This window comes from Sciurus vulgaris (assembly GCF_902686455.1).
Source record: "Sciurus vulgaris genome assembly, chromosome: 1".
NCBI classification, from domain to species: domain Eukaryota; kingdom Metazoa; phylum Chordata; class Mammalia; order Rodentia; family Sciuridae; genus Sciurus; species Sciurus vulgaris.
This window is the reverse complement of record NC_136461.1, coordinates 112,356,300-112,368,848: the sequence shown is the minus strand read 5'-3', so window position 1 is coordinate 112,368,848 and position 12,549 is coordinate 112,356,300. Positions and strand designations below refer to the sequence as shown.

At 38.9% G+C, this 12,549-nt stretch overlaps 1 protein-coding gene across 4 annotated transcripts in view; it reads right to left on the bottom strand.

Moving 5' to 3' along the window:
• GABPB2 (GA binding protein transcription factor subunit beta 2) overlaps positions 1-12,184 on the bottom strand; it is a 34,740-nt gene extending 22,556 nt beyond the window's left edge. For 2 of the 4 annotated variants that reach the window (XM_079147668.1, XM_079147670.1), the window contains exons 1-4: positions 11,599-12,184; positions 5,980-6,119; positions 3,310-3,477; positions 2,572-2,766 (exon numbers count right to left, since the gene is read on the bottom strand). In XM_079147668.1, the coding sequence (XP_079003794.1) occupies positions 2,572-2,766; positions 3,310-3,477; positions 5,980-6,093 (477 nt within the window). In that variant the 5' untranslated portion in view covers positions 6,094-6,119; positions 11,599-12,184. The remainder of the gene's footprint in view (positions 1-2,571; positions 2,767-3,309; positions 3,478-5,979; positions 6,120-11,598) is intronic. The other 2 variants (XM_079147669.1, XM_079147671.1) reach the window with 2 other exon arrangements.
• Positions 12,185-12,549: the final 365 nt, after the last annotated feature.

The window sequence follows — 12,549 nt, the reverse complement described above, 5'->3', positions numbered from 1 at the left end:
CTCATTGGCTCCTGCTTGGCCTAATGAAAGTCCCCATATGGTAATTTAGCATTGTCTTCTCTCTCCAATCTGTATGCCACATCCCAATAACCTTTTAAAAATAAGATAATCATATCAATCCTTTATTTTAAAGTCCCTAGTGGACCCCCAAATGCCCACATAATTCAAACTCCTTCAAAGGTAACATTCTTATATTCAGAATCCAGTCTAACTCTCAAGTCTTAGTATCTGCCACTCCCAAACTCCACTTCCTTTACCCATTCTCTGGTCACACAAGTACTTACTCTTTCTTTCTTTCTTTTTGGGTACCAGGGATTGAACCCAGGGGCGCTTAACCACTGAACCACATCCCTAGCCCTTTTTATATTTTATTTTGAGACAAGGTCTCGCTAAATTACTCAGGACCTCACTAAGTTGCTGAGGCTGGCTTTAAACTCACGATCCTCCTGCCTCAGGCTCCCAATTTCTTGAACATTCTATGTCCTCTCACACCTCTGTCTTTTTTTCTATGAATGGTACTAGCAATTGAACCCAGGGCCTCACACATGCTAGGTAAGTGCTCTACTGCTGAGCACTTTTTGGCGCGGGGGAGTGGGGGGTGCTTCACCACTGAGTTACACCCCCAATCCTTTTATTTCTTATTCTGTGACAGGGTCTTGCTAAGTTGCTGAAGGTCTCACTAAATTGCTGAGGTTGGCCTCAAAATTGTGATCTTCCTACCTTACCCTCCCCAGTTGCTAGAATTATAGGCATGCAGTACTATATCTGGCATTATTTTTTAAAATTTTGAGACAGAGTCTTGCTAAATTGCTGAGGATCCCGCTAAATTGCTGAGGCTGGCCTCAAACTTGGAATCATGCTGCCTCTACCTTCCGAGTCACTGGGATTATAGGCATGCACCACTGCAATTACCTTCAGTCCTTTTTTTTAAAAAAGTTTTTATTCTGAGATAGTGTCTTGCTAAATTCCCCAATCTGACCTGGAATTTGACAATCCTCCTGCCTCAGTTTCTGAGTAGCTGAGATTACGATACTTCTGTGTCTTTGATTTGCTCTTTTTCTAGCCTAGAATATAATTTTCTCGCTTCTCTGTTTACTTCTTCAAAACAGTATTCTACATCTACTTTAATCCTTCCCTTAAACATCATTAATACTCCTTTCACTATGCTCCCATAATACCTGCTAGATATCTTTTTATTGTATAATATAGTTATACTTTATTTCCAGTTTTCACCTTTAACATGTTGTAACCACAAGGGCAAGGTCATGTCCTATTAATTTCTACATCTCCCATCTTCCTGTTCCCTTTATATACAAATGTGGCTTAAGAAATTAATGGACAAAATCATTACAGCTAATTTTTGACTTTGAGATGATTTCCTTATCATCCAATATGTGTTAGAGCTGTATACTATCACACAATTGATAAACATTCAGAAAATAAAAAGTGATTTTTAATATTGTCTGAAGTTTAATTAGAAAGGAAATTTTCTGGGGCTGGGGAGATAGCTCAGTTGGTAGAGTGCCTGCCTTGTAAGCACAAGGCCCTGGGTTCGATCCCCAGCACCCAAAAAAAAAAAAGTGTAGAGAAAGGAAATTTTCCTGGAAGACCAAGGCAGGAGGACTGTTAAATTCAAAGCCAGCCTGGGACTTAGGAAAAGCCCATCTCAAAATAAAAAATAAAAAGAATTAGGGGTGTAGTTCAGTGGTAGAACATTCTTGTGATCAATCGCCAGTACCAAAGAGGGAAAAGAGAAAGGGAAATTTTCATGGAGAGAAAAATAAAATTTAACAGAATCTTTTTTTTTTTTTTTTTTTTTTGCGGTGCTGGGGATTGAACCCAGGGCCTTGTACTTGTGAGGCAAACACTCTACCAACTGAGCTATATCCCCAGCCCAACAGAATGTGTTTGAACAAAGAATAATCCACAAATCAGGCAACCCTCAAAACAAAAAGTTCAGGGAACTCTGCTCTGCAACGTGGGCAGTGAGTATTTCCACAATATTTTTCTTTAATCACCATGAATAATTCAGGAATTTATAGGCTGTTACTTTTTTAAGTTTTCTTTTTTTTAGTTGTTGATGGACTTTTTATTTTATTTATATGTGGTACTGAGAATCGAACCCAGTGCCTCACACATGCTAGGCAAGCCTTCTACCAGGGCTATAGCCCCAGCCTCCTGTAATTTATTTATTTTTTTAAGATACTAATGACACTGAGTCACAAGATTGAGACATATTGGAAGTACTACTTTGATAAGATGGGGAAAATTCAGTTTTGTGGTTTATTTGTTGATACCAGGAACTGAACCCAGGGGTGCTTAACCTCTGAGCCACATCCCCAGGACTTTTTATATTTTATTTAGAGGCAGGGTCTTGCTAAGTCGCTTAGGGCCTTGCTAAATTGTTGAGGCTGGCTTTGAACTCACAACCTTCCTGCCTGAGGCTCCTAAATTGCTGGGATTATAGTCATGCGCACTGTGCCTGGCAAAAATTTTCATAATAAATAATTGCTTTAAAATAAATCTTAACTTTAATTGATGTATACGCTGAGATTATAAAAATAGCCATACCTGAAGGATGACCAAAATCTCAGCATTGTTTTTCTCCAGGGCTATGTCAAAGGCAGATTTATCAAATTTGCTGAAAGCATGGACATCAGCTCCATATTTGATGAGTAACTCTACCACATCCCGATGGTGGTGCTCTGTGGCCCAATGCAAAGCTGTCATCTTCAGCATGTCCTTGGCATTCACATCTGCTCCATTCTGTCATAGAAAAGCAACATTTTTTCAACAGATACTGGTTACAGTAGCATGGGTGCAAGATCCAAACACCAAATAACAAAGATTTCCATAGAGATTACACATACTTAAATTGAGATCACATTTAAGAAATGTAAAAGGAAACAATGTTTCTAAAATTCTCCTGATTGCTGACAGACATTATGCTTTCGATGATTGGGTCTTCTAAGGACTTACTGGGAAATTATAACATATGGGAGAGGAAGTGGGGAAGAAGAGAATATTGCTGCATTTATTAACAGAGAGTTGAGTGCCTAAAAAAACAGGCATAAGTATAGAGAATAAGTATAGAAAAGGAATGGAGAAAAAAATAATACAATCTGTTTAGATTTTTTAAAAAATAGAAAAAAAACTCCTCTAACACCATGACTCTTGAAAGTGATGCAACTCAATGCTTTAAACCATCTACATTTAATCTTTCCCAGCCCAATTTCCTATCACTATTTAAGAAAACAGGGAGGTAGATGTCTTTTTTACAATAAAACTCCACGGCTATTCTTGCTTTACCCTAACAAGCAGTTCCACGATGTGTGCATGTCCATCAGCTGCAGCCATGTGCAAAGGGGTCCTGTCCACTTTGGTCCGGGCATCCCTGCTAACGCCTGCTCGAAGGAGCACTTCCGCTGTGGAATAATGACCATACTGGGCTGCAAGATGGAGGGGTGATGTTCCAAGCTGTGGGAAAATAATACTCATTGAATATCTACTGTGTGCAGAGTTCTATATAATTGATGGAGAAATACATATGAAGAAGAGGTGAATCTCATGGTTCCTATTTTTGGAGAGAGAATCTAATTTGGCAAATAGTGTTGAAGAAATAATTTAGCCTAAAAATTAATATACAAGTTGGGGGGGGTGGCACATCCTGTAATCCCAGCGACCCAGGAGCCTGGGGCAGGAGGATTGTGAGTTCAAAGCCAGCTTCACAATTTAGCGAGACACCAAGGAACTTAGTGAGATCCTGTCTCAAAATAAAAAATAAAAAAGTGCTAGGGATGTGGTCCAGTGGTTAACCACACCTGGGTTTAATCCCTAGTAGCAAAACAAAACAATAATAGCTGGATGCAGTGGTGCACGCCTGTAATCCCAGTAGCTTGGGAGGCCAAGGCAGGAGGATTTCAAGTTCAAAATTAGCCTCAGAAAAGGCAAGGTGTTAAGCAGTGAGACCCTGTCTTTAAATAAAATACAAAATAGGGTTGGGGATGTGGCTCAGTGATTGAGTGTTCCTGAGTTCAATCCTGGGTACCAAATAAATAAATAAATAAGTAAAAAATAAAATAAAAAATTTTATATGCATATATATATATATGCATACACACATGCAAATATGCAGATAAATATATATACCAATTAAATAAGTGGGCAGTATAATGGCTTTAAGTCAGGTAGATTTATCAGGTTAAGACTCCCTAAAGAACATTATTTTAAGGAGGAAGATTTTAAAAACAAAAAAGGCCAGGCTGGGGTTGTGGCTCAGTGGTAGAGCACTTGCTTGGCACATATGAGGCACTGGGTTCGATTCTCAGCACCACATATAAATAAATTAATAAAATAAAGGTCCATTGACAACTAAGAAAAAAAAATATATATATATATATATGCCAGGCATGGTAGTGAATGGCTATAATACTAGTGACTCAGGAGGTTGAAGCAGGAAGGTTTCAAGTTTGAGGCCAGCTTCAGCAAGACGGTGTCTCAAAATTTAAAAAAAATTAAAATGGCTAGGAATGTAGCTCCATGGTAAAGTGTCTCTGGGTTCAATATTCAGTACCAAAAAAGAATCAAAAGGAGCATTCTGAGTCAAGGATAGAGAAAAGGGGGAGACAGGTTCAAAACAATTCTTAGGAAAAGCGCAGAAACAAGTTACATGTGGAATTTGGGTACAAATTTGGTTAAAATAGAGGCTTGTTGCCACAGTAAAGCAAAAGGAAAAGACTGATCACATGGAAAGACTGATGAGGTAAGAAGTAACAAAAATTTAACCATTCCAACAGCAATAAGCAAGACTGTGTTATCTCAAAGTAAATCTTATAAGAGTTACCTATCAGCATCCATTCTGGACTGAGATCTAGTACTTTGTGTGTGTGTGTGTGTTACAATACTTATTTTAAGCCTATTCAGTTTATTCTTTGTTTTCCGTATATTCTGCTTCTATGCCTGACTGAATTTAATTCATATTGCAGATCTATTTAAAGAAATGCTAATCTCAAGGGTTTCCTTTTCTGCCTTTTTAATAAAGTGCTAAGAACCTGTTGGCCTCTTAAGTTATGAATAAATAACCCCACAAGAGGTCTCTTGCTCATCAATACTGTTAAAATTAGTCTGTGCTTATAAATCTGTGAGTGGTAAGAAGGCCCACATTACCACTTAGACCAAGAACTTCTGAAACATGCTGATCTTCAAGCTGGTTGTCTAGGCTTATTAAATTATATATTCCTAGTTAGGTGCAGTGGTGCACTCCTATAATTCCAGTGACTCAGGAGGCTGAGGCAGGAGGATCACAAGCTTAAGGTCAGCTTCCACAACTTAGTGAGATCCTGTCTCAAAATAAAAAAATAAAAAGTACTGGGGATATAGCTCAGTGGCCCTGGGTTCAATTTCCAATACTGAAAAAAACTACATCTTCCTCTTTAATGTTTTCTAAGAGTGGTCAACAAAATATGAAGACTCTTCCTCCTTATGAACCAGGACATGTTAAAGAAAAGGAAACAAGGAGTTTATTAGTTTAGAAATGTACCCCTGGGGGTAAGTGCTCAGTGTTAGAGCACTTGCCTAGCATGCATAAGGCCCTGAGTTGCACCAAAAAAAAAAAAAAAAAAAAAAAAAAAGTAATGTACTCTTATTATACTCATTTTAATTTCTAGGTAACTATAAATGCCTACAACCCAAATATACTCAAGAGAGAAGTAAGCTTTAGGAAATACTTTAAAAAACATTACAGAAAATCACCAACATATAATACCGTATTACCATCTATATATCCCACAGGAGACTCTTTCAATTTGGAAAACTAAAAAAGAAAACCACATATTCAGGTGAGACAAAGAAAATAAAACTTTTATAAAGGGAATGAGGAAGAAAGAGAATGAAGAAAAATCAATAATGTCTGTTTAGCTTTTAAGAAAAATATTGGTAAAGGCATATTTTGAATATAAGAGACCTTTCTGCTGAGCTTACCCAGTCTGTGGTAAATGGGGCACCATTTGCCATTAATGTTCTCACTTCATCATCTTGGCCTTTTCTTGCTGCTTCTAGCAACCTCTTCCCCAAGTCCACCAAAGACATCTTCATGCATAAGAGCAAAAGTTTTCAGGTAGCTATAATTCAAACACAAAGAAAGCTGCCTGTAAAATGTTTTTAGAAGACTTCTTATACTTGAACATACATATGATACATCTCATAAACTGGTAGGTCACTTCTATTATCTAAAACAATTAGATATTTGGGAAAGTTTTAGGTACTGCATAATAGTTCCCTCCCTTTCAATCTCCAGAAAAACTTTGGAAATTCGTGCAATATACTACATATATACCTTTCTGATATAGGGAATCAAAAAAATAGCATTTCATCCCCTTGAAATGACCAATGGTAGAATATTATATTATTATAATATAAAGTAATAAAACATGAACTGATTTCCAGATAGGAAGAAAGAAGTGTGCCTACAGGTGAAATTGCTGCTTGATGAAAATCATGGGATTCCTTATTAGCAACTAACAACTCTTTCTGGAGGTTTATAGATCTTTGGAAGGCATAATGAAATAGGATCCATCAAGATTTCTAAAACATTGCATCTGTTAATTTTTTTTCATCTGACTGTGGCATAAAGATATAATAATGATGTAAGTTTACAAAAAGCAAACTTTCTGCTCAAATACTGATCTGTTTCTGGGCCTAATGTCACATGGCTGTAATCCCAAGGACTTGAGAAGCTGAGGTAGGAGGATAACAAATTTGAAGCCAGCCTCAGCAATTTGATGAGACCCTGTCTCAAAACAAAAAGTAGTAAAAGGATTGTGGGAGGAGGGGGTGTAGCTCAGTGGTAGGGTATCTGTCTAACATGTCCAAGGCCTAGGTTTGATCCCTAGCACCATTAAAAAAAAAAAAGACTGGGAATATAGCTCAGTGGCAAAGCACCCCATACAGCAATAAATTAACAAACAAACAAAAGAACCTGATCTGCTTAGGTGAATAGTTAAAACTGTGTACATGACCATGCAAGGCGGTATGCAAAGGTTCAGAAGGCTGAGATGAGAGGATCGAAAGTTCAAGACCAGTCTAAGCAACTTTGTGAGGCTGTCTCAAAAAAAAAAAAAAAAAAAAGGGCTGGGATGTAGGTCAGTGTTAAAGTGCCCCCATGTTAAATTTCCTGAACCACCCTCCACCCCCCAAAAAAGTGATACATGGACCCCTGGTAGTCACTAACAATTTTTCAGGGTCAAAACTAGTTTTATTATAATACTAAGACATTATTTGTCTCTTTCACCAAATATTTGTTCTGACAGTGTAACTACAACAGTAGGTATAGCTCAGATCAAACTGTGAAACTAATTATTATTATTATTATTAATATTACTAGCTATACTGAGGATCAAACCAGGGCCTTGAGCATGCTAGTTACTCTATTCTTCACTGCCATATATTTTCAAGGGGAAAAAGCCAGTTCTGTTTAAAAATGTCCTTGATGAAGCAGCAAAAATTATTGATTTTATTAAATCTTAACACTTAAATACATGTGTTCATAATTTTTGTGTGATGAAACGGGACTTATACATTAAGCACTTCTGCTGCATATTGAAATACGATGGATTTCTTGAGAAAAAGACTACAATTGAGTTGCAAACTGAAATAATAGCTTTTACCAAAACACTTTGTTTATTTATTTAGTGGTACTAGGGTTTGAACCTTGATGTGGTCTACCACTGAGCTACATCCCAGCCCTTTTTATTTTTATTTTTGAGACAGAGTCTTGCTAAGTTGCCCAGGTTGGCCTCAGATTTGCAATCTTCCTGCCTTGGTCTCCCAAGCAGCTGGGATTATAGGCATGCACTACAGCACCCAGCTCATGCAACACTTTTTATATGAAAGAATGATGAATAGACAAATCAAAGACTCAGGTATATAACAGACATTTATATAAAATAATTCATATAAAACATGAACCAAGTGAGCCTGACACTACAAGAAAAACTGACAATATTTACTAGTAATTATCATTTATTTGAGCTTTCAAGCAAAAATTAGAATTTTGGAAAGCCTGGGTTCAATTCCCAGCACCCCCCCCCCAAAAAAAAAAAAAGGAAAGCTTGAATACACCATGGTGAACTTGACAGCTTACTACTACTTAATAACTTTTCTGATGAAATTAGTGATAATATTAATGAATGTGCTTTTTTGATATTGTATAATAAAATGGATCGACATTTGGATGATCTGCACAATTTGAACCAATACTTTCCAATGACTGATGCCTGATGTAATAAAATCATTTATAAGTAAAAACGTTCAAAGTGAAAGAAAGACCAATGAGTTTTAAAGTAAAAGAACACAAAAATTCATTGACATGGTTTCAGAATTCTCATGCAACTTTTTTGTGTGTATGTGTGATACTAGGATCGAATCTAGGAGCATTCTACCTCTGAATTACATCTTCAGCCCTTTTTATTTATTTTTCATTTTTTTGGTACCAGGGATTTAACCCAAGGATGCTTAACCACTGAGCCAAATCCCCAACCTTTTATTATTTTTCATTTTGAGACTGGTTCTCACTAAATTGCTTAGAGCCTCTCTATATTGCTGAGGTTGGCTTCAAACCTGCAATCCTAATGCCTCAGTCTCCCAATCTCTGGAATTACAGGTGTGTGCCACCATGTTCAGCTGCCTTTTTTATTTTTGAGACACGGTCTAAATTGCCCAGGCTAGACTTGAACTTGTGATCCTCCTGCCTCAGCCTCTGGAGTAGTCGGGTTTATAGGCAGGTAACACCTTGCCTGGCTGATTCCACTAATTTTTTAAGAAATAGCACTTGTTGAGCAGGGGAAGTAGCTCAGTTTTAATAGTGCTTGGCTAGCATGTGCAATGCCCTGAGTTCCATTCTCAGCACTGAATAAAAAGAAAGAAAAAAAAGAGTGCACTTGCCAAGTTTTTGTGTAGATCAAAAAATACTGACAATTGTCTGAAAGTTATCTATTAAAATACTCTTTCCTTCTCCAAGTATTCTGAGAATGCTGCTAAGTCAGAAGTTAGAGATTAGTAAAAATGTAAAACAATGCCATTCTTCTCATTATATATATATTTTTTTTAGCTCCAAAGATTTATTTTTCATACATATGTTAGTGGTAGAGTGCTTGCCTACCATGTGTGAAGTCCTGGGTTCAATACCTAGCATTGTGAAAAAAAATAAAAAAAAAAGTGTAATCTGTGTTAATATTTAAAGATTAATTATTAAATTAATTAATGAACATTTAAAAATAACTTTTAAAATAATTAATATCAATAAATACAACATAATGAAGTTCTCAATAATTTTGTGTGTGTGTGTGTGTGTGTGTGTGTGTGTGTGTGGTGCTGGGGATCGAACCTAGGGCCTTGTGCTTGCAAGGCAAGCACTCTATCGACAGAACTATCTCCCCAGCCCTTAATAATTTTTAAGGGTGTAAATGGATCCTGAAATCAGAAAATATGAGAATCACTGACTTAGGCAAATAATTTAGCTGCTGTGTGATTTTTCAATCTGTATCACTGAACTTTGTGTTCAAACCAGCAGGGTTGTTTTTTGACATGAACATACCTAGCTGAGAATGGTGGCACACGCCTCCTACTATTCAGGAGACTGAGGGAGGAGGATGGCAAGTTGGAGGCCAGTCTAGCAATGTAGCAAGACCCTGTCTCAAAATAAAAATAAAAAGGGCTGGGGATGTAGCTCAGTGGTAGAGCATTCCTGGGCTCAATTCCCAGTACTGAAAACAACAAGGGTGAAAAACAAGGGGCTGGGATTGTGGCTCGATGGTAGTGTGCTTGCCTAGCATGTGTGAGGCACTGAGTTTGATTCTCAGCACCACATATAAATAAATAAGGAAAATAAAGGTCCATCAACAACTAAAAATATATTAAAAAAAAAAAGAGAGAAAAACAACAAATCCAAAATGAATATACTTGAGATCTGGGTCCAGGTTCTCTGAATAAGTATGCTCAGGAACAGAGCAGAACATGAACTTTATTTAACATATAATATTCATATATATATATATATAATGTACATATATATATATATGGACACAAAACCTTTATTTATTTATTTTTATGTGGTGCTAAGGATTGAACCCAGTGCCTCACATGTGCTATGAAAGCTCTCTGCCACTGAGTCATAACCCCAATTTATTTATTTTTGGCAACAGGAATTGAACCAAGGGGTGCTTAACCTGAGCCACATCCCAAGGCCTTTTTTTATTTTCAGACAGGGTCTCACTAAGCTGCTTAAGGCCCCACTTAGTTGCTGAGGCTGACACCGAATTTGTGATCCCCCTGCCTCAACCTCCGGAGCCGCTGGGATTACAGATCTGTGTCACTGCGCCCCTCTAAAAACGATTTTATTTTATCCCCACGGTAACTGGTGTCTTCAGAGCCTGAACTCTTTTTTTTTCCCCCCCAGTACTGGGGGACCCACTTCCTCTTAATAAACGCACAAGAACTTTCAAAAAGTTTTAAAATAATCATGTGGTGCTTGAGCTCTTCACACAGTATTATCAAAGTAATTACTTTTGTTTATAAAAGTATCTGGGTGGGGTCGTTCGCTCCTCATTGCTATCAAAGCATGTATGAAAACATGCTTAAGAACATCTCCACTGGACTCGGTGATCAAATGGTATGATGAAAATATGGTCCCAGATGGTCAAAACTATTAAGGTGTTGAAGATGGGCCACAGAATGTCCCTTCCCATGGAAAGGAGAGGAGAGGGGAGGAGAGAAGCCTTTATGAGAGAGGAATGGATGATGGCTCAAGGAAATCTGTGAGAATGGGGGAAAAAGCCAATGGGTAGAAAAAGGATAGGAAAATAGCAATTTAAGACTCCACGGTCGGTGAGTATCTCATTCACATAGCAGAATCATACTTAAGCACAGAATTATTTCAAGACAACTTGCCTACTTCAATGTTATCATAAAAAGAGTAAATCTCAAGTATATCGCAATCTTAAAAAAAAAAAAAAAAATCCACGGTGGAGTGATTTTTTTGGTTTGTATTGCACATGTCCCTACTGGGCGGTCAGCTGTACAAACAACTGTGCAAGAACTGGAGTTGGAGCCCTTACTACTTGCTCAGATTATTGAGCTCACTAAATCCTTAGATTACTGGAGTCAGAGAATCAGAGTCCCCAATTCCCTCTCTATATGACTCCTCCAATTCTTCACACCAGTGTTCTGTCTTTCTGAAAGAGGGGAGCCAATTTGAGGCTGGGAGCCAAAGTTTGCGCCTAGGAGGCAGCCCGAGCTCCTGCTTTCGCATCGCCCCCTAGTGGTCACCTCTGTGGCCTTGGCTTCCCATGGTCCAGCTCCCCAGCCCCAGGTCTTGCACCCACCCCCTTCTTCACCTCCTCCCAGTCCCCTCCCCTTCCTCTCGCCAGCATCCCCTTCCTCTCCGTCCCCCTCCCCCGTTATCCCCGCTCCAATGAAGGGGCGCCTTTCGGTCCGTACCCAGAGGTCTGGGGTTGCACTGCGAAGCAGTACGATTTCTTAAGGCACCTTCCACTCCAGCCCTGACGCCACCACAAGAGTGCGCGCATCTCTTCTCCCCCTCACCTCCTCGTCCGGGACGCTGCCGGCTCCACTTTCACCGAGCCCGCCAGTTTGGTCTCATTTCCTTCTCCAATTAAGACTCCCTGTCAGTGACGGTTACTTTTTGGTCTTTTCATGTATGCATATTTTGGGGGCCTTTACCCCCCCCTCGTGGAGAAATGGAGGCAACAAAATGGCGGACCCGGAAGTGAAGGCTCAGGGAATATGACTTCTGGCGGAGGAATCTGTGGAGGAAAACTGATTAGAAGTTTCACATTTTTATTCGAGTAGGAAGGAAGTGCATCTCTTAAGCTCATTTATTTATTTCTTTGTTTTTGTCTACTGGAGGTTTCTTGATCCGGAAAAGTGTGTATCATAGACATTATGGAGGGACTATTTAATGAGGCGGGTGATTATTTATTACGTGTCGTATAGTTCCGGTAGGGGACGGACTCTCAAGGTGGTTTTGGCGCCAAGAACTTGGCGAATTGATTAAGAGAAGTGGGATTATTCGTTGGTTCTGGAATTGGCGTTCTACCTCTCGGCTGCTTCTCTGAGGGACCAGCATCAGGGTTGAAGGGAAAGCCTTGCTTCCTTGTCCCTCTCTCGGGTAAAGCTGTTCGGGACATTCCTGACTGTGCGAATTGGCTTGTGTTGCTTGTGGAACACATTTGCAGTTACGGCCCGACTAGAAGGACTCTAGAGGCAAGCTGTGAGAACGAACCGTGAAACAAGTAACTGCCATTTCTTTTGGGGGACCTGGAAGAGGATGGAGCAGGAGTTTGCAGACCCTTTTGGTCACTTCATTTACCAGTTGATTTCTGTCTTTGCCCACCACTTTCCCTGACTAAAGGATGTGTGAGGTCAGGAAAGCCTTTCAAAAAGCAGTGACAATTCAAAGCCAGTCTCAGCAACTTAAACCCTAAGCAACTTAGTAAAACCCTGGCTCTAAATTAAAAAAAAAAGGGGGGGGGG